At 44.2% G+C, this 24,002-nt stretch overlaps 1 protein-coding gene across 1 annotated transcript in view; it reads right to left on the bottom strand.

The window, feature by feature from the left end:
* Window positions 1-6,453: 6,453 nt before the first annotated feature.
* SELENOS (selenoprotein S) overlaps window positions 6,454-24,002 on the bottom strand; it is a 48,094-nt gene continuing 30,545 nt past the window's right edge. Inside the window, exons 4-6 of the mRNA XM_089655522.1 lie at window positions 20,820-20,909; window positions 18,306-18,387; window positions 6,454-8,946 (exon numbers count right to left, since the gene is read on the bottom strand). Of these exons, the coding sequence (XP_089511648.1) occupies window positions 8,861-8,946; window positions 18,306-18,387; window positions 20,820-20,909 (258 nt within the window). The 3' untranslated portion in view covers window positions 6,454-8,860. The remainder of the gene's footprint in view (window positions 8,947-18,305; window positions 18,388-20,819; window positions 20,910-24,002) is intronic.

Here is a 24,002-nt window from a genome sequence, read left to right as displayed (position 1 = left end):
GGGGATACGATGCTATAGATGGTAAGAGACTTCAGACATACTACAGGAGATGATCAGAGACTGGGAACACGATACAAGAGATGGTCAGAGACTGGGGACACGATACAAGGGATGGTCGGAGACTGGGGACACGATACAAGGGATGGTCGGAGACTGGGGACACGATACAAGGGATGGTCGGAGACTGGGGACACGATACAAGGGATGGTCGGAGACTGGGGACACGATACAAGGGATGGTCGGAGACTGGGGACACGATACAAGGGATGGTCGGAGACTGGGGACACGATACAAGGGATGGTCGGAGACTGGGGACACGATACAAGGGATGGTCGGAGACTGGGGACACGATACAAGGGATGGTCGGAGACTGGGGACACGATACAAGGGATGGTCGGAGACTGGGGACACGATACAAGGGATGGTCGGAGACTGGGGACACGATACAAGGGATGGTCGGAGACTGGGGACACGATACAAGGGATGGTCGGAGACTGGGGACACGATACAAAGGATGGTCGGAGACTGGGGACACGATACAAGGGATGGTCGGAGACTGGGGACACGATACAAGAGATGGTCGGAGACTGGGGACACGATACAAGAGATGGTCGGAGACTGGGGACACGATACAAGAGATGGTCGGAGAGTGGGGACACGATACAAGAGATGGTCGGAGAGTGGGGACACGATACAAGAGATGGTCGGAGAGTGGGGACACGATACAAGAGATGGTCGGAGAGTGGGGACACGATACAAGGGATGGTCGGAGACTGGGGACACGATACAAAGGATGGTCGGAGACTGGGGACACGATACAAGGGATGGTCGGAGACTGGGGACACGATACAAGAGATGGTCGGAGACTGGGGACACGATACAAGAGATGGTCGGAGACTGGGGACACGATACAAGAGATGGTCGGAGAGTGGGGACACGATACAAGAGATGGTCGGAGAGTGGGGACACGATACAAGAGATGGTCGGAGAGTGGGGACACGATACAAGAGATGGTCGGAGAGTGGGGACACGATACAAGAGATGGTCGGAGAGTGGGGACACGATACAAGAGATGGTCGGAGAGTGAGGACACGATACAAGAGGTGGCGGAGAGTGGGGACACGATACAAGAGGTGGTCGGAGAGTGGGGACACGATACAAGAGGTGGTCGGAGAGTGGGGACACGATACAAGAGGTGGTCGGAGAGTGGGGACACGATACAAGAGGTGGTCGGAGAGTGGGGACACGATACAAGAGGTGGTCGGAGAGTGGGGACACGATACAAGAGGTGGTCGGAGAGTGGGGACACGATACAAGAGGTGGTCGGAGAGTGGGGACACGATAGAAGAGAAGGTCAGAGACTGGGGACACGATACAAGAGAAGGTCGGAGACTGGGGACACGATACAAGAGATGGTCGGAGAGCGGGGACACGATACAAGAGATGGTCGGAGAGCGGGGACACGATACAAGAAATGGTCGGAGAGCGGGGACACGATACAAGAAATGGTCGGAGACTGGGGATATGATACTGTAGGCTATATGAGTTGTAGACTGGAGACATGTTTCAGGACACTGCCAGACTGTAGCCATATTACATGAGACTACTAGAAATCATTGCCATACTAGGACAATAAACACTGGGGCCCACAATGAGCACGCAAAACGTACCAAAGGGCTGCATGCAGCCACAAGGTCACAGGCTGGGCCCAGGCCTATCAATAGATACTGTATCTACTAAACGTCACTCAGTAATGACAGCTGATAAAGTGAGAGTAATATTTCAAACTAATTGCTTCAAGCATTGAAAACCTTTGATTTTACTTTTAAAAAAATCACCTTCCATTTCAGGGATCACTCATCACATTGTTCAGCGAGATACGTCACTTAGGGCTGCCAAACAGCATTCACAGGAGTAACAGGTTTGACCCAAGTGTAGCCATATTGTCAGAATTACCATTCTGATGAGTTTTCATTAAGGTATGCTTCCAGAATTAGAGGAATCCCAAGCCAGGGAACAAAGGGAAAGACATGAATTCCTAACTCTATAGCTAGCTGTATAATAGAATTTTGCTCAACAATTTTCAGTCTAACCACTTCAATACCAGACACTTTTACCCCCTCTCCTGCCCAGCTTTAAGAGCTGTTGCACTTTGAATGACAATTGGCCATGCAACACCCTAACCAACTGAAATTTGTATCTCTTTTTGAGACAGATAGAGCTTTCTTTTGGTGGTACTTTTGTAAATAAGTAATTTTATATCTTCACCTACAGTTGTGTTCAAAATAATAGCAGTCAGACATCACTAACCGGATCAATCAAGTAGGACAAGCACAATGCCCCCGGTGCTAAATGGGGGGTATTTAGTGTGTGCTTTGGTGGCAGTCAAGTGGTATCCATTAAGAGATGTCTACGAAGATAGAACGAACAATCGAACAATTCCATGTGCATGGCCACTTCATTATACCCCCAGTGAATGATTTCTAGGCTTCCAGGTAGAAAAACTGGTGTAGTGACTGGTGACATTTTAAACTGATGAGAGTAAGGATTATCCCTGTAATTTTCTGAAACTAACTATAATATACGTGTTTAACAACTTCCCATCCAGGGCAATTCAGGCATTTCTCTCCTATATGTAAAAATCATTTTTCTGCTAGAAAATTACTCAGAACCCCAAAACATATATTATATCTATCTATCTATAAATATACATATATACATACACACACACAGTTGTGTTCAAAATACTAGCAGTCAGACATCACTAACCGGATCAATCACTGTTTTTGGTAGAAATGATATTCCTACATGGCAAATAATTTCCTAGCAGGTGTAGTAGAGTCATAGAAATCCAACAGACCCAACAGTCATGACATGCATGCTGCTGATTCTGTGTAATTGAATCACTCATTGAAAGGGGCGTGTTCAAAATAATAGCAGTGTGGAGTTCTATTAGTGAGGTCATTCATTCTTTGAAAAACAGGTGGCAATTATTGCCCTTATTTAAGGAAGGAAGGCAGCAAATGTTGGACATGCTGGTTACAGTGCATTTCTCTCTGAAATTCTGAGGAAAATGGGTTGTTCCAGACATTGTTCAGAAGAACAGCGTACCTTAATTAAAACGTTGATTGGAGAGGGGAAAACATATAAAGAAGTGCAGAAAATGATCGGCTGCTCAGCTAAAATGATGGCAAATGCTTTAAAATGGCAACCAAAACCGGAAAGATGTGGAAGAAAGCGAAAAACTACCATTGGAATGGATAGAAGAATAGCCAAAATGGCGCGGACTGAGCCAACAATCAGCTCCAGGAAGATGAAAGAAGGTGTGACGTTCCCTGTGAGGACTGTTACAATTAGAAGACGCCTATGTGAAGCCAAGTTATCTGCAAGAAGCCCCCGCAAAGTCCCACTGTTGGGAAAAAGACATGTGCTGAAGAGGTTACAATCTGCCAAAGAGCACATTGACTGGCCTAAAGAGAAATGGCGCAACATTTTGTGGACTGATGACAGATTGTTCTTTTTGGGTCTAGTGGGCGGAGACAGTTTGTCAGACGACCCCCAAACACTGAATTCAAGCCACAGTATTTCCTCCCCCACGTGTCTCTTCCCCTGATTTCTCGGTCAGGATCAATAGCACCGCTATCAACCCATCCCGCATGCCAGGGTGCTAGGGGGAACCCTGGATTCTGAACTATCCTTTCAGGACCACATCCAATCCCTGTCCTATGATAGGGCCTCAACCTCAGCAACATCTCCAGAATACGCCCCTTTTTAACCAATGATACCACAAAGCTCCTAATTCACTCCCTGGGTATCTCTTGCCTTGACTACTGCAACTCTCTCCTCATTGGCTGACCTTTACATAGACTATCCCCCCTCCAGTCCATCATGAATGCTGCTGCCAGGCTCATCCACCTTTCCAACCGTTCAGTGTCCTCCACCCCTCTCTGCCAATCCCTCCACTGGCTTCCATTCAGTGTCCTCCACCCCTCTCTGCCAATCCCTCCACTGGCTTCCATTCAGTGTCCTCCACCCCTCTCTGCCAATCCCTCCACTGGCTTCCATTCAGTGTCCTCCACCCCTCTCTGCCAATCCCTCCACTGGCTTCCATTCAGTGTCCTCCACCCCTCTCTGCCAATGCCTTCACTGGCTTCCATTCAGTGTCCTCCACCCCTCTCTGCCAATCCCCCCACTGGCCTCCATTCAGTGTCCTCCACCCCTCTCTGCCAATCCCTCCACTGGCCTCCACTCAGTGTCCTCCACCCTCTCTGCCAATCCCTTCACTGGTTTCCACTCACCCAACAAATAAAATTCAAAATACTAACAACTTACAAAGCCATCCACAACTCTGCCCCCAGCTACATCACCAACCTGGTCTCAAAATATCAACCAAACCGCTTTCTTCGATCCTCCCAAGACCTTCTGCTCTCTAGTTCCCATGTCACCTCCTCCCATGCTCGCCTCCAGGACTTCTCCCGATCGTCTACCATCCTATGGAACCCTCTACCCCAATCTGTCCGGCTGTCTCCTAATCTATCCACCTTCAAACGATCCCTGAAAACCTCTCTTTAAAGCCTATCCTGCTTCTACCTAGTAAACCGCCATTTATTTCCTCCATCAGCTCATCCCCCGCACAGCTATTACCTTTTGTATCACTCAACCCCTCCTCCTAGATTGTAAGCTCTAACGAGCCGGGCCCTCTGTTTCCTCTTGTACCAAATTGTATTGTAACTATAATGTCTACTTTCATTTTGTAAAGCGCTGCGCAAACTATTGGCGCTATATAAATCTTGTAGAATAATAATTAATGCTGCAGAAGACAGTACGGAGCTGGGAACACATTACACGAGGCTGGTAGAGATCAATGCTATTACCCTCATCAATGCCCCACTACAGACTGCTGAGGTCCAAGGGTCACACATCATATACCAAAGGGCCACAGCTTGAGCACCAGGAGACTAGACAGTCTGTTGCTCCCATTCTTTAAATACTAATAGGAAACAATACAATTTCATAGGAAGGGGAGAAGCCACCTTGATATCTGGGTCTGGTAATAAGGAAAAGACAATGACCCCACCACAGGGAGGTTATGAAAATGCAGGAATTTCATAATCACACTGGGGCAAAAAAACAAATCAAAAAATAAAAAAAAAAAACCTCCTCCAGTTCCTACATGACCACCAAAGGTTCATACACACATGTGCATTGCACGATGCTTACTAAAGTCTTCATTACTGAACTCCATAACTGCAGTCACACTAGGCCCTGTTCACTTATCTATGAAGGCTTTTATTCACACATAGCAGTCACCATTGCAGTGGATCTTTATAGGTAGATTTTGCATAGGAGCGTGTTTCTGCTTTCAAGTAGGACAAGTACATTGCCCCCCGGTGCTAAATGGGGGGTATTTAGTGTGTGCTTTGGTGGCAGTCAAGTGGTATCCATCAAGAGATGTCTACGAAGATAGAACGAACAATCGAACAATTCCATGTGCATGGCCACTTCATTATGCCCCCAGTGAATGATTTCTAGGCTTCCAGGCAGAAAAACTGGTGTAGTGACTGGTGACATTTTAAACACTGATGAGACTAATGATTATCCCTGTAATTTTCTGAAACTAACTATAATATACGTGTTTAACAACTTCCCACCCAGGACAATTCAGGCATTTCTCTCCTATATGTAAAAATTACTCAGAACCCCAAAACATATTCATTCTCTCTCTCTCTCTCTCTCTACATACATACATACACACACACATATATATATATATACACACATACAAATATACATGTACACACACATACACACATACACACATACAGTGAAGGAAATAAGTATTTGATCCCCTGCTGATGGTGAACGTTTGCCCACTCACAAAAAAATGATCGGTCTAAAAATCGAATGTTCGGTGTATTGTAACACTGAGAGACATAATAGCAACAAAAAAATTCAAAAGAGATTCATGTCTAACAAATGATGACTGATCTGCATGTTCATGGGGGAAATAAGGATTTGATCCCCTATCATTCAGCAGGATTTCTGGCTACCAGGTGTCTTTCATACAGGTAACAAGCTGGGATTAGAAGCAGTCTCTTAAAGGGAGTGCTGCTAATCTCATTTTGTTACCTGTATAAAAGACACCTGTCCACAGGCGCAATCAAACAATCAGATTCCAAACTCTCCACCATGCCAAAGACCAATTAGCTGTCCAAGGATGTCAGGGACAAAATTGTAGTCCTACACAAGGCGGGACTGGGCTACCAAACTATTGCCAAGCAGCTTGGTGAGAAGGTGACAACAGTTGATACAATCATTCACAAATGACTGTATATTTTTTTTTTTTCTTTAAGCAGAGACCTTAGAGAATAAAAAGGCAGTCGTTGCAAATTTTTACATCACACGGTATTCGTGCAGTGGATTTTTCAAAGGCAATTTAACAAAAAAAAAAAATACACTTTCATGAATTTTAATGCAAAAAACAAAACAAAGCACCAAATATAACCCTTTTTTGCAAAATATAAAAGATAATGTTAAGCCGAGTAAATGGATACCGAACATGTCACAGTTTAAAATTGCATACGCTCATGGAATGATGCCAAACTACATTTAAAAATGTTCACAGGCTGCCAGTTTAGTTAGAGGTCTAGTGCTAGAATTATTGCTATCGCTAAAACGTTCACGGGGATAGCTCACATGTATGGTGCCAACACCGTTTACATATGTGGAGTGACCTACGTATGCGTTCACTTCTATATGCGAGCATGAGGGGGACGGGGTGCTTAAAAAAAAATTTTTTTTTTTTTTTATACTGTCCCTTTTTTTTTGATCACTTTTATTCCTATCACAAGAAATGTAAACATCCCTTGTGACAGAAATAAGGGATGACAGGTCCTCTTTATGGAGACATCTGGGGTTTGTCACACGGTATTTGTGCAACGGTTTTTCAAATGCAATTTTTTGGGGAAAAATTGACTTTAATGAATTTAATTGCACAAAAACACAATACAATACCCAATTGTTTGGCAAAATATAAAGGATGATGCTACGCCAAGAAAATGGATACCAAACATGCCACACTTTATAACTGCGCACACCCATGGAATGGTAACAAACTGCGTACATTATATTATCCACAGAAAACGCTTTAAAACTGCGCAAGCTCGTGGAACGGTGCTAAACCACAGTACCTAAAAATCTCCACAGGCGACACATTAAAAGCCTTTACAGGTCACCACTTCAGATTTACACAGGAGGCCTGGTGTTAGAATTATTGTTCCTGATCTGACATTTGCAGTAATAACTCACATGTGTGGTGTGATCTCTGTTTACATACAGACGCAAGGACCAACGCATGCGTACGCTTTTGCATGTGAGGGGGGTGCTTGAAATTTTTTTGTTTATTCTTACATTGTATCTTTTTTTTTTTAATCATTTTTATTGCAGTAACAGGTCCTCTTTACTGATACATCTAGGGGATATTAGACCCCCGATGTCTCCTCTGACCTTAAAGGCTTCAGATCTTGCCATGATTGGTCTTGATCCAATGCTTTTTTCAAACCAGTAATGGTCTGTTTACCACCGCTGAAACCGTAAGTGACGAAATACTCAAAAATCGCTTCCAGTTACATAGACCATAGAGATGATCTGGGTCATTCAGGTCCCGAATCAGCTCTATGGTCAACCGGCGCAACCGCCGGCTGCAGTCCTGAGTTCCCCGGTGTGATGGGAGAGCCTGACAAGGTGGCAGGAGGGAGGGGGATGATCCTCTGACTGCCTGTGAAAGCAATCCAGCAGCTATTTAGCTGCTAGGATTGCTTTTACAACAAATTACAACAAATCCAATCACAAAAAAAAAAAAAAAAAACCCAAACAATACCAGGATGATCCGGTTATAACCACTGAAAGTCCCATGTAGGCGGCAAGTGGTTAAAAAAAGGAGGAGCGCACAGGCAGAGAGGCTTGCCAGTGTTTTACCGCTCCATCTTGTTGAAACCAGCAGGCATGGGACATTCACTACACTATTGCTTACCAGTCCTGCAGAAAAATGTGGTCACTCACTAGGTTTTTGTTTTTTTTTCCAACTTTGCCTTTAACAATTTAGCTTCTATTAAGTTTTAAGGGAGTTTTTTTTTTTTTTTGTTTTTTTTTTTTAAGAACCATAGTGTACCAATTATCAACTGTTAAATTCTATATTTTCTATAAAAACACAAAATAAATGTTTTACTGAAACAGAGCAGATACAGACACTCTTTTTTTATTAACTTCTTGTAAAGCTTGAAAGGGTAAGCCTCATGGCATGGTTAGAAAAGAAAGAAAAAAAAAAAAAAGAAAAAGAAAAAAAGATTTTAATATATATATATATATATATATATATATATATATATATAAATATTTTTTTTTTATTACTTATGGGAGTGAGAGCCTTCTATCCATCCAGACAGATTGTACCATTTTGGCTGAAGGTGCAAGGCATCTATTTTTCGGACAGATACAATAGTAAAGAGACAAGTACACGAGGGCTATCCGCCACACAACATCAGTCAACCTTATTGGCTACAGACCATTTGTAAGGGTGACGTCATTAGGAGCGTCAAACTGCAGTAAACAGTATTTGGTAACCGGACAAATCAACTTTTCTGGAAATCCAACGCAACATTCTAGTCGAAGGTCTGTCTTTTCGGTACGCAAAATATACCCAGACCCGCTAGAACACACACAGCGTGATCCAACGTTCACTCCAGACGATGACTTGCGTCACCAGATCCTTCAGAGCAGTAACAAAGACGCTGCTTTGGCAGGCGGTACAGTCCATTCACCTTGCTGGCATTTGTTACAGACAAAATACCAGCAAGGCAGCTTAACCTCATCCCCCTGCAGAGGGTCCTCTTCGTCCCGGTCTCCAAGCGCAGGTGCCGCCTCCATCGCCAGTCAGAGGATTATAACCTGAAAGTCAAAAACAAAACAAAAACAAAAACAAATATATTAATGATATGTGCAGGTCTAATAAATTACAGAAGAGTCAATTGAACCATTTGCCCTCCAGAGAATTTACCCCCCTTCCTGACTAGGCCATTTTTTGCGACACGGCGCTGAGTTACTTTAACTGACAATTGCGCGGTCATGCAACACTGTACATAAATTACATTTATGTCCTTTTCCCCCACAAATAGAGCTTTCTTTTGGTGGTATCTGATCGCTTGTGCGGTCAAAAAACAAAACAAAAAAAGGCTGACAATTTTGAGAAAGAAAAAACAATATTTTTGACTTTTTGCAATTAAACATGTCCAGTTAAAAAAAAAAAAAAATTCAAATTTAGTCATAAATTTAGGCCAAAATGTATTCTGCTCCATGTCTTTGCTAAAGAAAAAAAAAATCCCAATACGTATAAATTAGTTGGTTTGCATGAAAATTATAGCATTTACATATGGCGGTATAGATACTGGAATTTTTTCATTCTAATTTTTTTTTTAAAGTAATAGCGGTGATTAGCGGGACTGCGGCGGGCATTCTGACACTGGGGGGAAATGGATTTGGTGTCACCGACATCCCCAGTGACACCAATACAGTTATCAGTGCTAATAAAAAGCACTGACACTGTACTAATGGCACTGGGCAGGAAGGGGTTAACAAGAGGGGCGATCAAAGGGTTAACTGTGTACTGTTTTACTATGTGGGCACTTCACTGTAATCACAGTGCTATGCAGAGCCATACAAAGCAGTGTGCAGGAGCTGACAAGTGAGAGATCTGTGTTGTCTCCCCCGTCGGCAATACTCGGCGATCACCGGCGAGCACCTAGAAGCAGTTATTCGTATTAATTTTCTGCTCCTAGAAGCGAATAGTGTTATCCCATGTGCCCACGTCATTTGCTGCTAGAAGCGTTTTTCAAGCCTCAGCATTTAGGAGCAAAAAAAAAAAAAAAAAAATTTTTGTAGAGTTTTTGGGAGCGTTTTTCCAGCAGGAAAAAAAAAGCAAAAACTGAACGGTCCTAAACGCTACTTAAAAAACGCTTTTAATAACTTCCCCCCCCCCTACATATACTGTAAAAGCACTAATGCTCCTGAACCCTTTAAATCGCTATTAAAAAAAAACGCTATTACCAGTAGTGAGGGTTAAGGTTGCTCTTTGTATCAAGTTACCCATTGGGGGAGAGTTACTAAAATTGCAGCACTCAGAATCTGGTGCAGCTGTGCATGGCAGCCAATCAGCTTCTAACTTCAGCTTGTTCAATAAGTCCTCCTGCACACGGGACGTTTTTACAGCAGTTGTTTTTGGCTTTTGACATTTTTTTCAACAGCTAGTAACCCCCCAGCATGTTATCCGTTGTGTCCATACACATAGAGACTGGAATCAGCGTTTTTTGGTAGGGACATTTTTTGGCTGGAAAAAAACCCAGAACTAGTGGTTTCTAGAGTAGCTGTAAAAATGCTCTAACACTGAAAAACGCGGTTTTGGTAAAAACAAACCAAATGTCCAAAAACGCCAGTTTGCAGCGTTTTACGTTTAATAAAAAAATAAATAAAAAAAAATTAAATATATATATATATATATATATATTTTATTTTACCCAATATATATATATATATATATATATATATATATATATATATATATATATATATATATATATAATTACCCCCAAAAAAATATTTTTTACGCCAGTTTGTAGCGTTTTACCGCGTTTTATATATACAAATGCGGTAAAACGCTGCAAACTGGCGTAAAAAATATGTGTGTGTGTGTGTTATTTTTTTACCCAAAAAATATATATATATTTTACCCCAAAAAATATATTTTTTACCAAAAGTTTTGTTTCGGTCAATAAAAACGCTAAAAAAAAAAAAAAAAAAAAAAAAAAGCCAAAACACAAATGCGGAAAAATGACGGTAAACGTGGCAAAACACTAATGCAAAAATGCTAAAAAAACCTCATGTTTTTAACATGACTTTACACAGCGAACGTCACCAGCGTTATCACAACACCCTGTGTGCATGGAGCCTTAAAGCTCTGACAATAAGTCTAGGTTCACATCTGTGCGGGTGGTGCGGATGCGGATTGGAGCGAAAATCCGTGCAGCCGCACCGCCCGCACAGAGAAATGCGGACCCGTGGGCGGGTGCCATTAGTTCTAATGTCACTCCACCCGCAATGGAAAATGCAGCCGTACTGGGAACCGAAGTTCCCATGCGAGCTGCGTTTTCCATAGAAGTGCAGGGACTTCTTCCCTGCGTGTCACGGGCGTCCATTCAAATGAATGGGCTCTTTGCCCGCGCAAAGCGTGGCCCGCACGGCCACATATATGTGAACCGGGGCTAAAACCTGGAAGCTGATTGCAAAGCTCTGCATAGAAACCATTCTCCAGTTTCAGTAAATAACCCCCCCCCCCCCACCTGTTGACTAATTTAAATTCATCCAGGAAAGCCACTAATGTGTTAATGAGGCCAACCAAGGGGGTCTTTCTCTGCTACTGGAACTTCAATGTTTGGTGTGAAGAGAACTAAAAAGATAAAAAAGAGCCTTTATGATTGCTCATGACATTTGGCACGTTCCCCCAACTGGATAGCTATACAACCAACAAGGTTGAATAAAAAAAAAACATTAAAAAAAAAATAACACAAAAAAAACAAAACACCTTGACCCAATTTTCCCATCCACACATCAAGGTGGATGGGGGAATCCTCCCTGCTGTGTCATTGTAAAATGTAGCAGGGTGGCACTTCTTTACAACCTGAGTGTCCATCCAAGGATTGAAATTCGAATGGTCCCTTGCTGTACCGACTGGATTTCAATCTACCTACGGCCTTAAAGTGGGCTGTAAACCCTTCCATATACCCAGTGAGGTGACTGGCCTCAGGGGATACACAGAGAGGGAACAAATCCTCCCTACATAGGAGGTGGTATCCAAGTCTCTATGTTTCTACAAATAAACAGGTACAAACTTACGAGGTGGTATCAAAAAGTTTTGAGACTAGTTTTGTAACACGCCAAAAGATGGCAGCACAAGGCTGCACGCACAGTCACAGGGAGTGCCAACCTTCACAAGTCAGTGTGCCAAAAGACATCATTGTGTACAATGGGAGTTGGGCTGTCCTGACCAAGTCTGCGATTTCATCATGGACAGCAAGTTACAACAAAGAGCCAACGTGAAATTCTGCCTGAAACCCTTATACCCAGGTTTCGTCACCAGTAATGATCCTCGACATGCGCAAAAGCCAAATGGTTTTTACATAGTTATTCTGGCTGAAAAAAAAGACAAAAGTTCATCCAGTTCAACCAGTAAAAAAAAAAAAATAAAAGTTTGCAAAAAAAAAAACCCAGCAAAGCACGATCCAATTTGCTCCTGCAGGGAAAAATTCCTTCCTGATCCCCCGAGAGGCAATCGGATATTCCCTGGATCAACTTTACCTATAACGGTTATATCCAGTTCAGGGGCGGACTGACAACACATGGGGCCCCCGGGCAATAGGGGATCATGGGGCCCCTGTGTCCTTGCCCAAACTCAAAAAAGCCTATGAAAAAGGTTCCAGGGGCATCTCACGGGGCCCCCTGCTGACCCCGGGCCCTCAGGCAGTGCCCGGGTTTCCAAATGGTCAGTCCGCCCCTGATCCAGTTATATTCTGTGTATCCAAGAAAAAATCCAGGACTTTCCTACAGCAATCCACGTTGAAGATCTTCCTAATCTCTCGTCGCTTTCCAGTGATGTTCTTCCACTCATGAAGCGCTCGTGCCACTCAAAACACCTCGACCGACTCATTGCAGCATCGCTGTAAACTTGCCAAATCATGTCAAACGTCTCTGTGGCAGATTTGCCCAGTTTCACGCAGAATTTCACATTTGCTCTTTGTTCTAACATGCTGTCCATGATGAAATAGTAGACGTGGTAGCGTACGTGGTCAGAATAGCACCAGTTGCACAGCTCCCGATGTACACAGGACAATGTCTTTTGGCACACTGACTTATGAAGGTCAGTGCTCCCTGTGACTGTACGTGCAGCCTTGTGCTGCCATCTGTTTTACAAAACTAATCTCTAAACGTTTTTAGATCGCCTATGCATTGGAGCTCCCTCCCCCGTCACCTTTTTACCTTCTGGTGCCAGAAAAACCTGTCAGCAGATAGCAGAGGAACAAAGCAGCAGACAGAAATGACACTAAGTACTCTGGAGATAGGCAAGTAAACACTACAGAAATATGTGCTTTGTTCAGATTTCATGTCTGAGTTTTACAACCTCTAAGTCACCATAACGTAAAGAAGAGCCAACACTTCGACAATGTTCCAGAATGTGGTTTTTTTTTTTCAGGATACAAGACAGCAGACCTACAGACATAGGCAGACCTCCCTTCCGGAGCCGGTCTCCTTGAAGAAAAGGGTCTTTGTCCTCCTGAAATGTTCCTGTTTTTGATGATATGGGACTTTAATAACCGGTCATTCTAGGACATTGTTGTTGGCTTTTCTGTATGTTTCTGCAAGTGCTGGCTCTATGCTTAGCCAAGCACCCAGCCTTCAGAAAGGATTACACAAGGTCAGTGCAGAGAGGGATGATGAGGGCAAGTCAAAAGAGCAAACAGGTGGTGCAAACATCTAGGGCACGGGTGTCAAACTGGCGGCCCTCCAGCTGTTGCCAAACTACAAGTCCCATGAGGCATTGCAAGGCTGACAGTTACAAGCATGACTCCCAAAGGCAGAGGCATGATGGGACTTGTAGTTCTGCAAAAGCTGGAGGGCCACAGGTTGAGCACCCATGTCCTAGATCAGGGGTGTCAAACTGGCGGTCCTCCAGCTGTTGCCAAACTACAAGTCCCATGAGGCACTGCAAGGCTGACAGTTACAAGTATGACTCCCAAAGGCAAAGGCATGATGGGACTTGTAGTTTGGCAACAGCTGGAGGGCCGCCAGTTTGACACCCCTGGTCTAGGACATGGGTGCTCAACCTGTTGCCCTCCAGCTGTTGCAGAACTACAAGTCCCATCATGCCTCTGCCTTTGGGAGTCATGCTTGTAACTGTCACCCTTGCAATGCCTCATGGGACTTGTAGTTCTGCAGCAGCTGGAGGGCAACAGGTTGAGCACCCAAGTCCTAGATCAGGGGTGTCAAACTGGCGGCCCTCCTGCTGTTGCCAAACTACCAGTCCCATCATGCCTCTGCCTTTGGGAGTCCTGCTTGTAACTGTCAGCCTTGCAATGCCTCATGGGATTTGTAGTTCTGCAACAGCTGGAGGGCCACAGGTTGAGCACCCATGTCCTAGATCAGGGGTGTCAAACTGGCGGCCCTCCAGCTGTTGCCAAACTACAAGTCCCATGAGGCATTGCAAGGCTGACAGTTACAAGCATGACTCCCAAAGGCAGAGGCATGATGGGACTTGTAGTTTCGCAACAGCTGGAGGGCCGCCAGTTTGACACCCCTGATCTAGGACATGGGTGCTCAACCTGTGGCCCTCCAGCTGTTGCAGAACTACAAGTCCCATCATGCCTCTGCCTTTGGGAGTCATGCTTGTAACTGTCAGCCTTGCAATGCCTCATGGGACTTGTAGTTTGGCAACAGCTGGAGGGCCACCAGTTTGACACCAGTGCACTAGGTGTTTGCACCACCTCTTTTCCCTTTTCCAGTTGTTGATTTTCCCCATCGGAGGAGGGCTGCATCCCCGATACGTTACCCATAGGCCACCATTGGCTCTGGTCCCCTGGCCTTCCTTTGGCAATTCCTGGAGCGCTGGAGAGTACACACCAAAGTGCTTTACCACGAAACGGGTCAAAGGAGCCATCACGCTGTGACATCTAGCCGCCGACTCCTGGTACAGGTCCGGCGGCCATCTTGAAATTGTTTGGTCAGTGTTTTATTACTTTGTCCATTTACTGTATTTTAACCACGTGGATTACTTCATAAATACCCTTTACTAAGTTACTACACTATGGGCTACTTGTTTGGCTCTATGGCGAGCTGACATTCATTTATAGAGCCCTTCCAGATGACACGGTAGCAGTGGTTCAAGTGCCTTTATCCCAGAGGAGTGAGCTGTTCCAATATTGGCAGACAAGCGTCCATCCATCCACTAAGGAGGCCTCTGGTGGGATCCTATCGAAACGCACCAAAGCAGACATCAGTTTAGCTGTAAGTCATCCAGAGGGAGGATAACCCATTAATACGGCTATACCCATCCATTCCATCCTGAGAGGGGTACCTGTGGTTACATTATTTTGCGTATATAAAATACGCATCTGGTGAGTGCGTATTTTTACAATACCTTCCTGGCATACCACTGAAGTCTGAAATCACCTTTTGTATCATACATGTTACCATGGACTATCACGTTATTAACAGATTTATCTATAGCGCTGAACTTTTATGAGATATACACTGTAGTCCACTACAAGTCACCCTGACAGCATCTGCGCTAAAACTGAAATCTCAATTTTGTGCAGACTATGAGTTCTGCTGTACAATTCTAAGAAAACTACTAGACATTAATCCTTGGTGTGCCTGAAGAACCTGGGGCAGAATCCTTCATTACTTTCAGTCTATGGAGTTTTGTTTGCGATAAGTTTGATATAACATACAGGGGTTAGACAAAAAAGAAAATGGAGGTTACATGACTGGCAGGTGTCGTGACGACATATTTCGCATTGAAAGCGCAATCTCAGTCTTCACAGGACTGAGATTGAGCTCTGCAGTCACGTTTGCAGCAGTTGTTTTCTTATTCCGGGTCACAATCCTGCGGAATGTCCTTTTGTGTCTTTCGGTCAGCTGACCAGGTCGACTGCATTTAGTCCTCACGCACACGGGATGTTTTTACAGCGGCTGGTTTTGGCTTTTGATGTTTTTTTCTACAACCAGTAACCCCCCAGCATGTTATCCGATGTGTCCATACACACAGACTGGAATCAACATTTTTTGGCAGGGATGTTTTTGGCTGGAAAAAAACCCAGAACTAGTGGGATTCTAGAGGAGTTTTTTAGCTGTAAAAACACTAACGCTGAAAAGCACGGCCAAAAAACAAACAAACCGCTAAATGGGAATTCAAAAAACGCTATAAAAAGCTGAAAAGCACAGCTAAACATGGTAAACCGCTGCAAACTGGCATTTTTGGAGGTGTTTTTGACCAAAAAAAACCAAACTGCTAAATGAGAATGCAAAAAGGCTATAAAAAGCTGAAAAGCACAGCTAAACGTGGTAAAACGGTGCAAACTGGCATTTTTGGAGGTTTTTTTGACCAAAAAAAAAACAAACAAACCGCTAAATCAAAATTCAAAAAACGCTATAAAAAGCTGAAAAGCACAACTAAACGTGGTAAAACGCTGCAAACTGGCATTTTTGGAGGTTTTTTTGACCAAAAAAAACCAAACTGCTAAATGAGAATGCAAAAAGGCTATAAAAAGTTGAAAAGCACAACTAAACGTGGTAAAACGCTGCAAACTGGCATTTTTGGAGGTTTTTTTGACCAAAAAAAAAACAAAAATAAACCGCTGAGAATTCAAAAAACGCTATAAAAAGCTGAAAGAGCACAGCTAAACGTGGTAAAATGCTGCAGACTGGCATTTTTGGAGGTTTTTTTGACCACAAAAAAACCCCCCAAAAAAACGCTAAATGAGAATGCAAAAACACTATAAAAAGCTGAAAAGCTCATGTTTTTAATGTGACTTTACATCGCTAACGTTACCAGCGTTGTCTATATGCCCCGTGTGCCTTCTACTTATCAGACGAAGTTTTCCTGGAAGCTGCATGTGCCGTCATAACCTTGCCATCATTTGCCGAGTGCCTCGCTACACGGTAAATATATTGGCCACTTCAGTCGCAGCTAAACCCAGCTAAGCGTCACCAACACCTCTTTGAAGCTCAGTAAGCTCTGCAATGACTGCATTTCACCAGCAGCGCATGCAGCGAATTAGGAGAGTGAGGCTTCCCACCTGTTAGGTAGGTGTCTCATCACACAGCAGAAGCAAAAAAAATGTTCCGTCACTTCTGTTTTCAATGTGAAACATGTCGTCACTTTCACACCTGCAAATCATTTTTTTGTCTAATGCCTGTGTATTGTATATGCTGAAAAGGGGATCTTTTTAATCCGTTATAAATGGGCTCCAAAAAAATGGGAAATGCTTGAAAATTGTGCCCCTCGCAGGGCCTTTGGTTTCCAGCAGGCTGTCCGGAATGGACTCAGCACTGGTGGTGGGACTCACCTGCCGTGTGGGCTGCAGTACAAGGGCTGACCAGCAGGTGCTCTCAGCAGCCAGAAGCTCACTCATACAGTCAGCCAACACCTGAAGCCGATTGCAGGAAGTGTATTTAAGGAATGACCAGGCCTGTGATCAGGGCCTTGGTGTATGTTTCCCATGAGCCCCTGTACCTGGTATCCTGTGTTCCTGCCTCGTTGCTGACCCTGCTTTGATCCTGACCTCTACTGACCGTCTCCTGTTGAACCCCTGGCTTGCCTGACCATCCTTCTGCCTGATCCTCGGTACCGCGCTGCCCGCTACCTGCTGAACCTGGCTTGTGACCCCGACCATTCTCTGCTTGCTCCTCCTGTACCACGCTGCCCGCACGATACCGACCCGGCCTGTCTGACTACGCTTACTTCACCCGACGATCCATGCATCCCGCAAGGATCACCTTTAGTAAGTCTGCCCGCCTCTTCCCATCAGACTCCGTTCCTGCACTCCCCTGCCGGTACTCTCTACCACAGCCGGACGCACTCAGAGGTTGCGACCTGGTTCCAGTCTGCACCAAGTCCATCCCCACCATCAGGAGCCCTGGTGAATAGCAGGCTGGGACTTAGACCCCCCCGCGCCCTGAGGAAATCCGTGCTGTGGGCTGCTAGAGACACTGCCAGGCGGCACCTGACAGTACCTTACGGCCTGCCTGACCATTCCACCTCTCCAGCCCTGACTACGCCTGTGTTCCTGAAGCCTGCTACTTCCCTGTGTCAGTCCACACATTTCTGGTCATACCCGGATCCCTAACACAGGCTCTCTGAATGCAGCACTTTGTGATGAGCCGTGGTATCTCTATATAGTCTCACAAAGCTCAGCCTTGTGAGCAAGCAAGGGGGGCAGGGGTGTAGTGTCCATAAAATGCAATCTAGCCCGAGGTTTTGGCCTTCAGACCATTAACAAGGAAGATTGTATACCATGGCCACAAGCCCCCTGTAGTTTTATTGGCAGCACATACACAACATTCATATTGTACATGCATGCATTCATTAAATAGTTGACATGCCTGGCAGTGTAAAGCCAGAACAGATACTTGTTTATGTTCAATTCATGACCATCTTTTTTAGCTTGGCTCCCCGGTGACCTGAAAATTCTAGAAATACTGACCACTGTTTCTGAGAGTTCTCCGGTCTGGTTTCGGCTTCGGGGCGGAGGAAGATGCAGAGGTACTTGCAGATGGCTCCTGTGGCTGAACACAAAGAAGAGCAGTGATTTGAATAAATGCTTTTCTGTAAGAACTCGCCTTCCTTAAAAGTTCCCAGTAGAGTCAGTACCCATCCCCCTGATCACACGCAACATTTTAACCAAGCGTATTTTATTTGGAGACCGGCCTTTCTCAACAAAGGTTCCTCCAGAGCAGCCTCTCTCAACCTTTTCACCCTAGAAGAACCCTTGGAATACATTTTCAGATCTCATTGGTTGGTCAGTGGGAATAATGTCCCCTCTATAGATGGCCAAAAAGATCATTGGTGTTATGCTGCTGATGCTATCAAATGATGTTGGCGTTGGAACTGTTCTGACACCATCAAACGGAAGGGTCGGTCAGCCACAGCTCAAGGGACCCCAGCCAACCTCTGGAGGAACCCTAGAGCTCCATAGAACCCTGGTTGAGAATGGCTGTTCCAGAGATTACTAGCGCTTCCGTAAGCACGGAGCAATTTTTGCCTCTTAGATAAGTTACTATTGCCACCAACAATTTATTCAGATTTTATTTTTTTAATTTGGCCATTTTTTCTCACTGGCCACCTAATAAGGAGTATACTTTACTTTCAATATTTTTATTCAAGTATTTAAAGTGGTTGTAAAGACTCAAGGTTTTTTTTTAACCTTTACGCATTCTAAAAAAAACGTTGTGTGCAGCAGCACCCCAGCAATGTGCATGAGAGCCTTGGCTATCCCGGGTCTTTCCCTCCTCATTGGCTGAGACAGCAGTGGTAGCCATTGGCCCCCGCTATGGTCAATCACAGCCAATGAACCAATGAGGAGAGAGGCAGGCTGCAGCCCATGTATGAATGGACTCCATCGGGCGGACTGACCATTCGAGCACTTGGGCACTGCCCGAGGACCCGGGGTCAGTAGGGGGCCCCATGAAATGCCCCTGGTACCATTTTTATAGTCTTTTTTGAGTGTGGGCAAGGACACAGGGGCCCCATGATCCCCTATTGCCCAGGGGCCCCATGCGTTGTCAGTCCGCCCCTGGACTCCATATATGAGCTGCACTCCATGTATGAATGGACACAGAGCTGTGGCTCAGGAGCAAGCCTGCTTGGGTGCCCCCATAGCAAGCTACTTTCTATGAGGACATTAGGCAGAAAGGAGGGGCTGCAGCTACTCACAATGTAATCGCTCATGAAGCGATAACCTGTAAATGATCAGCCTGGGCACAAGCGGTGTGTGTCTAGGGCCAAGCATTCACAGGTAATCGCTTCATCAGCAATTACATGAGAGTGGCTGCAATTAGCTGCAGGAGCTGACAGCCACCCATTGCTTTCAGTGGGGCTTCCACCTCCGGCTAATTGCTAGGAATCCTGGCTGGGTCTCCTGCATGTAACTGCTAACAGCCCCATTCGCAAGGGGGACCTTAAAATGTGTATTTTGTCTTGGAAAGATTTCAGATCGCTTCCTCTCCTGCATATAAAAAAAAACAAACAAAATATTAAAGATTCTAGCTGGAGTTGGCCTTTAACCCCTTGGTGCCGGCGCCTCCCGGCCCTTTAAGGGTTTCAAAAGCCAGGAGATGGGGCAGGGTTTTAGGGTCAGGTGACCATCGTGATTTGCTGTCATGGCAGTCACATGATCGGGAAAAGTCCCGATCGAAAGAGGAGATCAGGACCTTTCCGTGAGTACCGGACATGTGTGCTGGGAGCGCGCAGGGCGCGCGCTCTCAGCGCGTTTTTCTTAATTGCATGTAAATGTGCGGCCGCTTGGCATCAAGGCCCATTTGCGTGCGGCCAGCGCCAAGAGGTTAACCTATACCTGACCAATTTAATGCCAGCATCACTAAAGTGTTCACAGTAAAGCTCTCAAGCGACAACTTGAGCAAGGAAAAAAGATAAATGGTCATGTTTTGTACAGCGCTGAGCAAACTTTATGGCGCTATATAAACACTGTATAATAATAAAATAATAATAATAATGTTTTCAAGTTTGCTAGCTTACTTAAACTGAAGCAGTCAAGGACAGCACAGTGGCTATGTGGTTAGCACTTCCGCCTGGCAGTACTAAGATCGTTGGTTCAAATCCCGACCACGGCACCACCTGCCTGGAGTTTGCATGTTCTCCCTGTGCCTGCGTGGGTTTCCTCTGGGTACTCCAGTTTCCTCCCACACGCCAAAGACATGCTGAAAGGTTAATTGGATCCTGTCTAAATTGTCCCTAGTATGTGTATGTATGAATGTGAGTTAGGGACCTTAGATTGTACACCCCTTGAGGGTTAGGGACTGATGTGAATGTACAATATATATGTAAAGCGCGGCGTAAATTGATGGCGCTATATAAATACTTGTAATAAATACATTAAAAATTCAATTCTCCCACAAGTAACCAATCAATGACCAAACAAGCACTGATATCTGCCCAGCAGGAAGGATTCTGTTGAGTAAATCCAAATCTTCATCCTCACCTGACTGACATGAGAAGCCACCTTGTAACTCTTCCCTTCCTTCATACTCTCCCAGCTCTCAATCTTCTGACGCCTCTTCTCTTCCTCCACCTAAGAAGAAAGAAAAAAAAAAAACATTAGAAGGACAGCAGGCATAAAAAAAAAGTGTATCTATACCCCAATAGTCTACTTTTGTAGTTTTGGATAAGATGGGCAAAAGGTTGGAGCCCCTGTTAAGCTTTTTGCTGCTTCACGGGGCTCGTTAGTCCTTCTTTACAAGGGCGGCTGAAGAGACAACAGTTGGTTGTGCTGCAGTTTTACTGCCCCCTTTTCCCCCTGACCTGCAAGGGCTTTTTGGTTATACATGAGACTAAGAAAATATCAGGAAAGACCGACTAGAACAGCTGAACTCTATTTGGGGTAATCAGAGGAACTTTAAATGATAGCAGGTGTGTACTGGTGTGGGCTTAATGCAGGCCATAGATGGGGAGACAACAGGCCGATTTTTCTTTAAAAAAAAAAAAAAAAAAAAAAAAAAAAATTGGTCGTTCAAGCAGCCAACGTTACCAGGAATGGTAAAAAAAAACAAAAACAAAAACAAAAAAAAAAAACAGTCGATTTTCATCCAGTCTACAGCCGGCAAAAAGTGTCCCTGCAGAGAGCTCCGCTATTTCTTTGACAGTGCTTTGACATTTATAGCGGCTGCAACAATGTATCTATTTGTATCCATTTCAGATACAGATGTTTTTATTCAGAAAAAAATAGATACATTGTTGCAACCGCTATAAATGTCAAAGCACTGTCAAAGAAATAGCGGAGCTCTCTGCAGGGACACTTTTTGCGGAACTGGAATTCTTCTTCATCCTCCTATTCTTCTTCATCATCCTATTCTTCTTCATCTTCTTCCTCTCCTTACTCTGCCTCTCCTTACTCTTCCTCTCCTTACTCTACAGGTCACTGCTCATGCGCAGATTTTTTTATTGGTAAAAAGATCGGCCGATTTGCCCATAATTGCAGCTAAAATCGGCCAATCTTTTTCCAACTTTACCGATAAAAAAAAATCTGCCAACATACCGAAAAACGGCCGAACAATTAACCCACTAACGATCCGAAAATCGGCCGATTTTATTTTTGGCCGAAAAATCGGCCGATTTTCGACCCATCTATGGCCTGCATAAGAGTCAAGAGAGTCACAGACCAGGTCTGTGAGGATCCCCCGAAGGGGTGAAATGCGTTGACGCAATTTCCCGTTGCAGTAGCTCTGTGTGACGTCACGTCCGGTGAGTGGAGCGTACGCACATAGTGACGCTCCATGGTCATCTTGATTAGCCTTGTACTACCTTTGGAGGTTATGCAAGAATTATTATCTAAAGGCTCATGTATTGCGGACTTAATGTGAATAGAATATGTATCAATGTTTTATTGGAATATATAAATCCAACAATATTACACCATTGGTGTCCTTTCTGCTTCCCTCGTGCCCGCATGGTGAATAATGGAACATACTGATGAATTGCACCTATACCCCATATACATGGGTCTGGTACCCCGCTGAACCCTGGATATCTCTGTGAGCACATCTCACCGGAAATAAGCGTTTTTGACTCTTAAGCCCAAAAAGCTAGGAGTCCATCATATCTGGTGAGTGTGGAATACACAAGGGAGGGTCCACTGAGCACTACGTGGTGTTATCTTTTGCTTTTAAGAAACAGGATATATAATTAGGGATGCACCGAAATTTCGGCCAAAAACACCTCTTTCAGCCGTCGGCCGAAATGAAAAAAAAAAAAAAATCACTGATAGAGGTGCCAAAAAAACCCGCCCCTCGCCACTGGCCACCGCTCTGTAGTTCCCAGCCTTACCTGAGAAACCTTCGAACCTGGCGCTGGGCATAGAGATGAGTGAAGGAAAGATGGCCACCACTCATCTCTATGCCCTTGGAGGACCAGAGCAATGTCACTTCCCATTCCGGCCTTTTTTTTTTTTTTTATCTAAAGCTTTACATTGCAGAGGAGAGATGTGGGGTCTTATTGACCCCACATCTCTCCATAAACAAGACCTGTCACTAATTATTTCTATCACAAGGTATGCATGCATTTCTTTTGATAAGAATAAAACTGATTAAAATGTTTTTAAAAGTGCAAAAAAAAGAAAATAAATAATAATAAAAAAAAAAAAGTTTAAAGTGTCCCCTGCCCCCCCACGTAGTGGTGAATGCATATGTAGGCCATGCCCACATATGTAAATGGTGTTCAAACCACACATGTGAGGTATCGCTACGAACGTCAGAGAAATTTTTAAAGCATCACCCATGGAGATTTTCAAGTACAGCAGTTTTACGCCATTCCACGAGAGTACACAATTTTAAAGCGTGACATGTTGGGTATCTATTTACTCGCCGTAACATCCTCTTTCATATTGTACCAAAAAATTGGGGAATTTATGGTTTTGTTTTTCTTTGTTCTTTTTTTAATCAAAGTAAATTTTTTTCCAAAAAATATATTCAGTTTTAAAAACTGCACATTTCGCTTAAGTGCATTTTGAATTTTCGTTTTCGGCACCAGAATTTTAATTTCGATGCACCACTATATATAATATATATTTTAGGACTTTCCTTTCTTTGACACGGATTTCTTTTACTGAAGCACTTAAATCACAGATTATTTAAGATTCTGGACTTCACTTAAATTTTTTTTTGCACTGTGTTATTCATTATTTTATGTTATGGTGTTTTTTTGCACTTTTGAATAGCAGCATTGATTGATATCTGGAGATTATATATATATATATATATATATATATATATATATATATATATATATATATATATATATATATATATATATATATATACACACACACACACACACACACACACACATACATTATATATATATATATATCCTATCTTGCTCCCTGGTCTCCTCCTCCCACGCACGACTGCAGGACTTTTCCAGGTCCTCCCCCATCCTCTGGAACTCACTACCTCCTCACCTTCAGGCGCTCCCTGAAAGCCCACCTCTTCAGGGAAGCCTACCCCACCCTCACCTAACAGCCATCCTCCTACCACTCCATCCCCCACAGCCACTTCCTCCTGTACCTCTACCCCCTCCCTCCTAGATTGTAAGCTCCAAAGAGCAGGGCCCTCTAACCCCTCGTGTGCTGTTTGTAGTTGCTGTATTGTTTCATGTATTGCCCCCCCCC

Source organism: Staurois parvus, unplaced genomic scaffold, assembly GCF_062004578.1.
Source record: "Staurois parvus isolate SC_StPar_1 unplaced genomic scaffold, SC_StPar_1.0 ptg000845l, whole genome shotgun sequence".
Taxonomy (NCBI): Eukaryota; Metazoa; Chordata; class Amphibia; order Anura; family Ranidae; genus Staurois; species Staurois parvus.
Note: the sequence above shows the minus strand (reverse complement) of the source record. Positions and strands in the feature narration are given on the sequence as shown.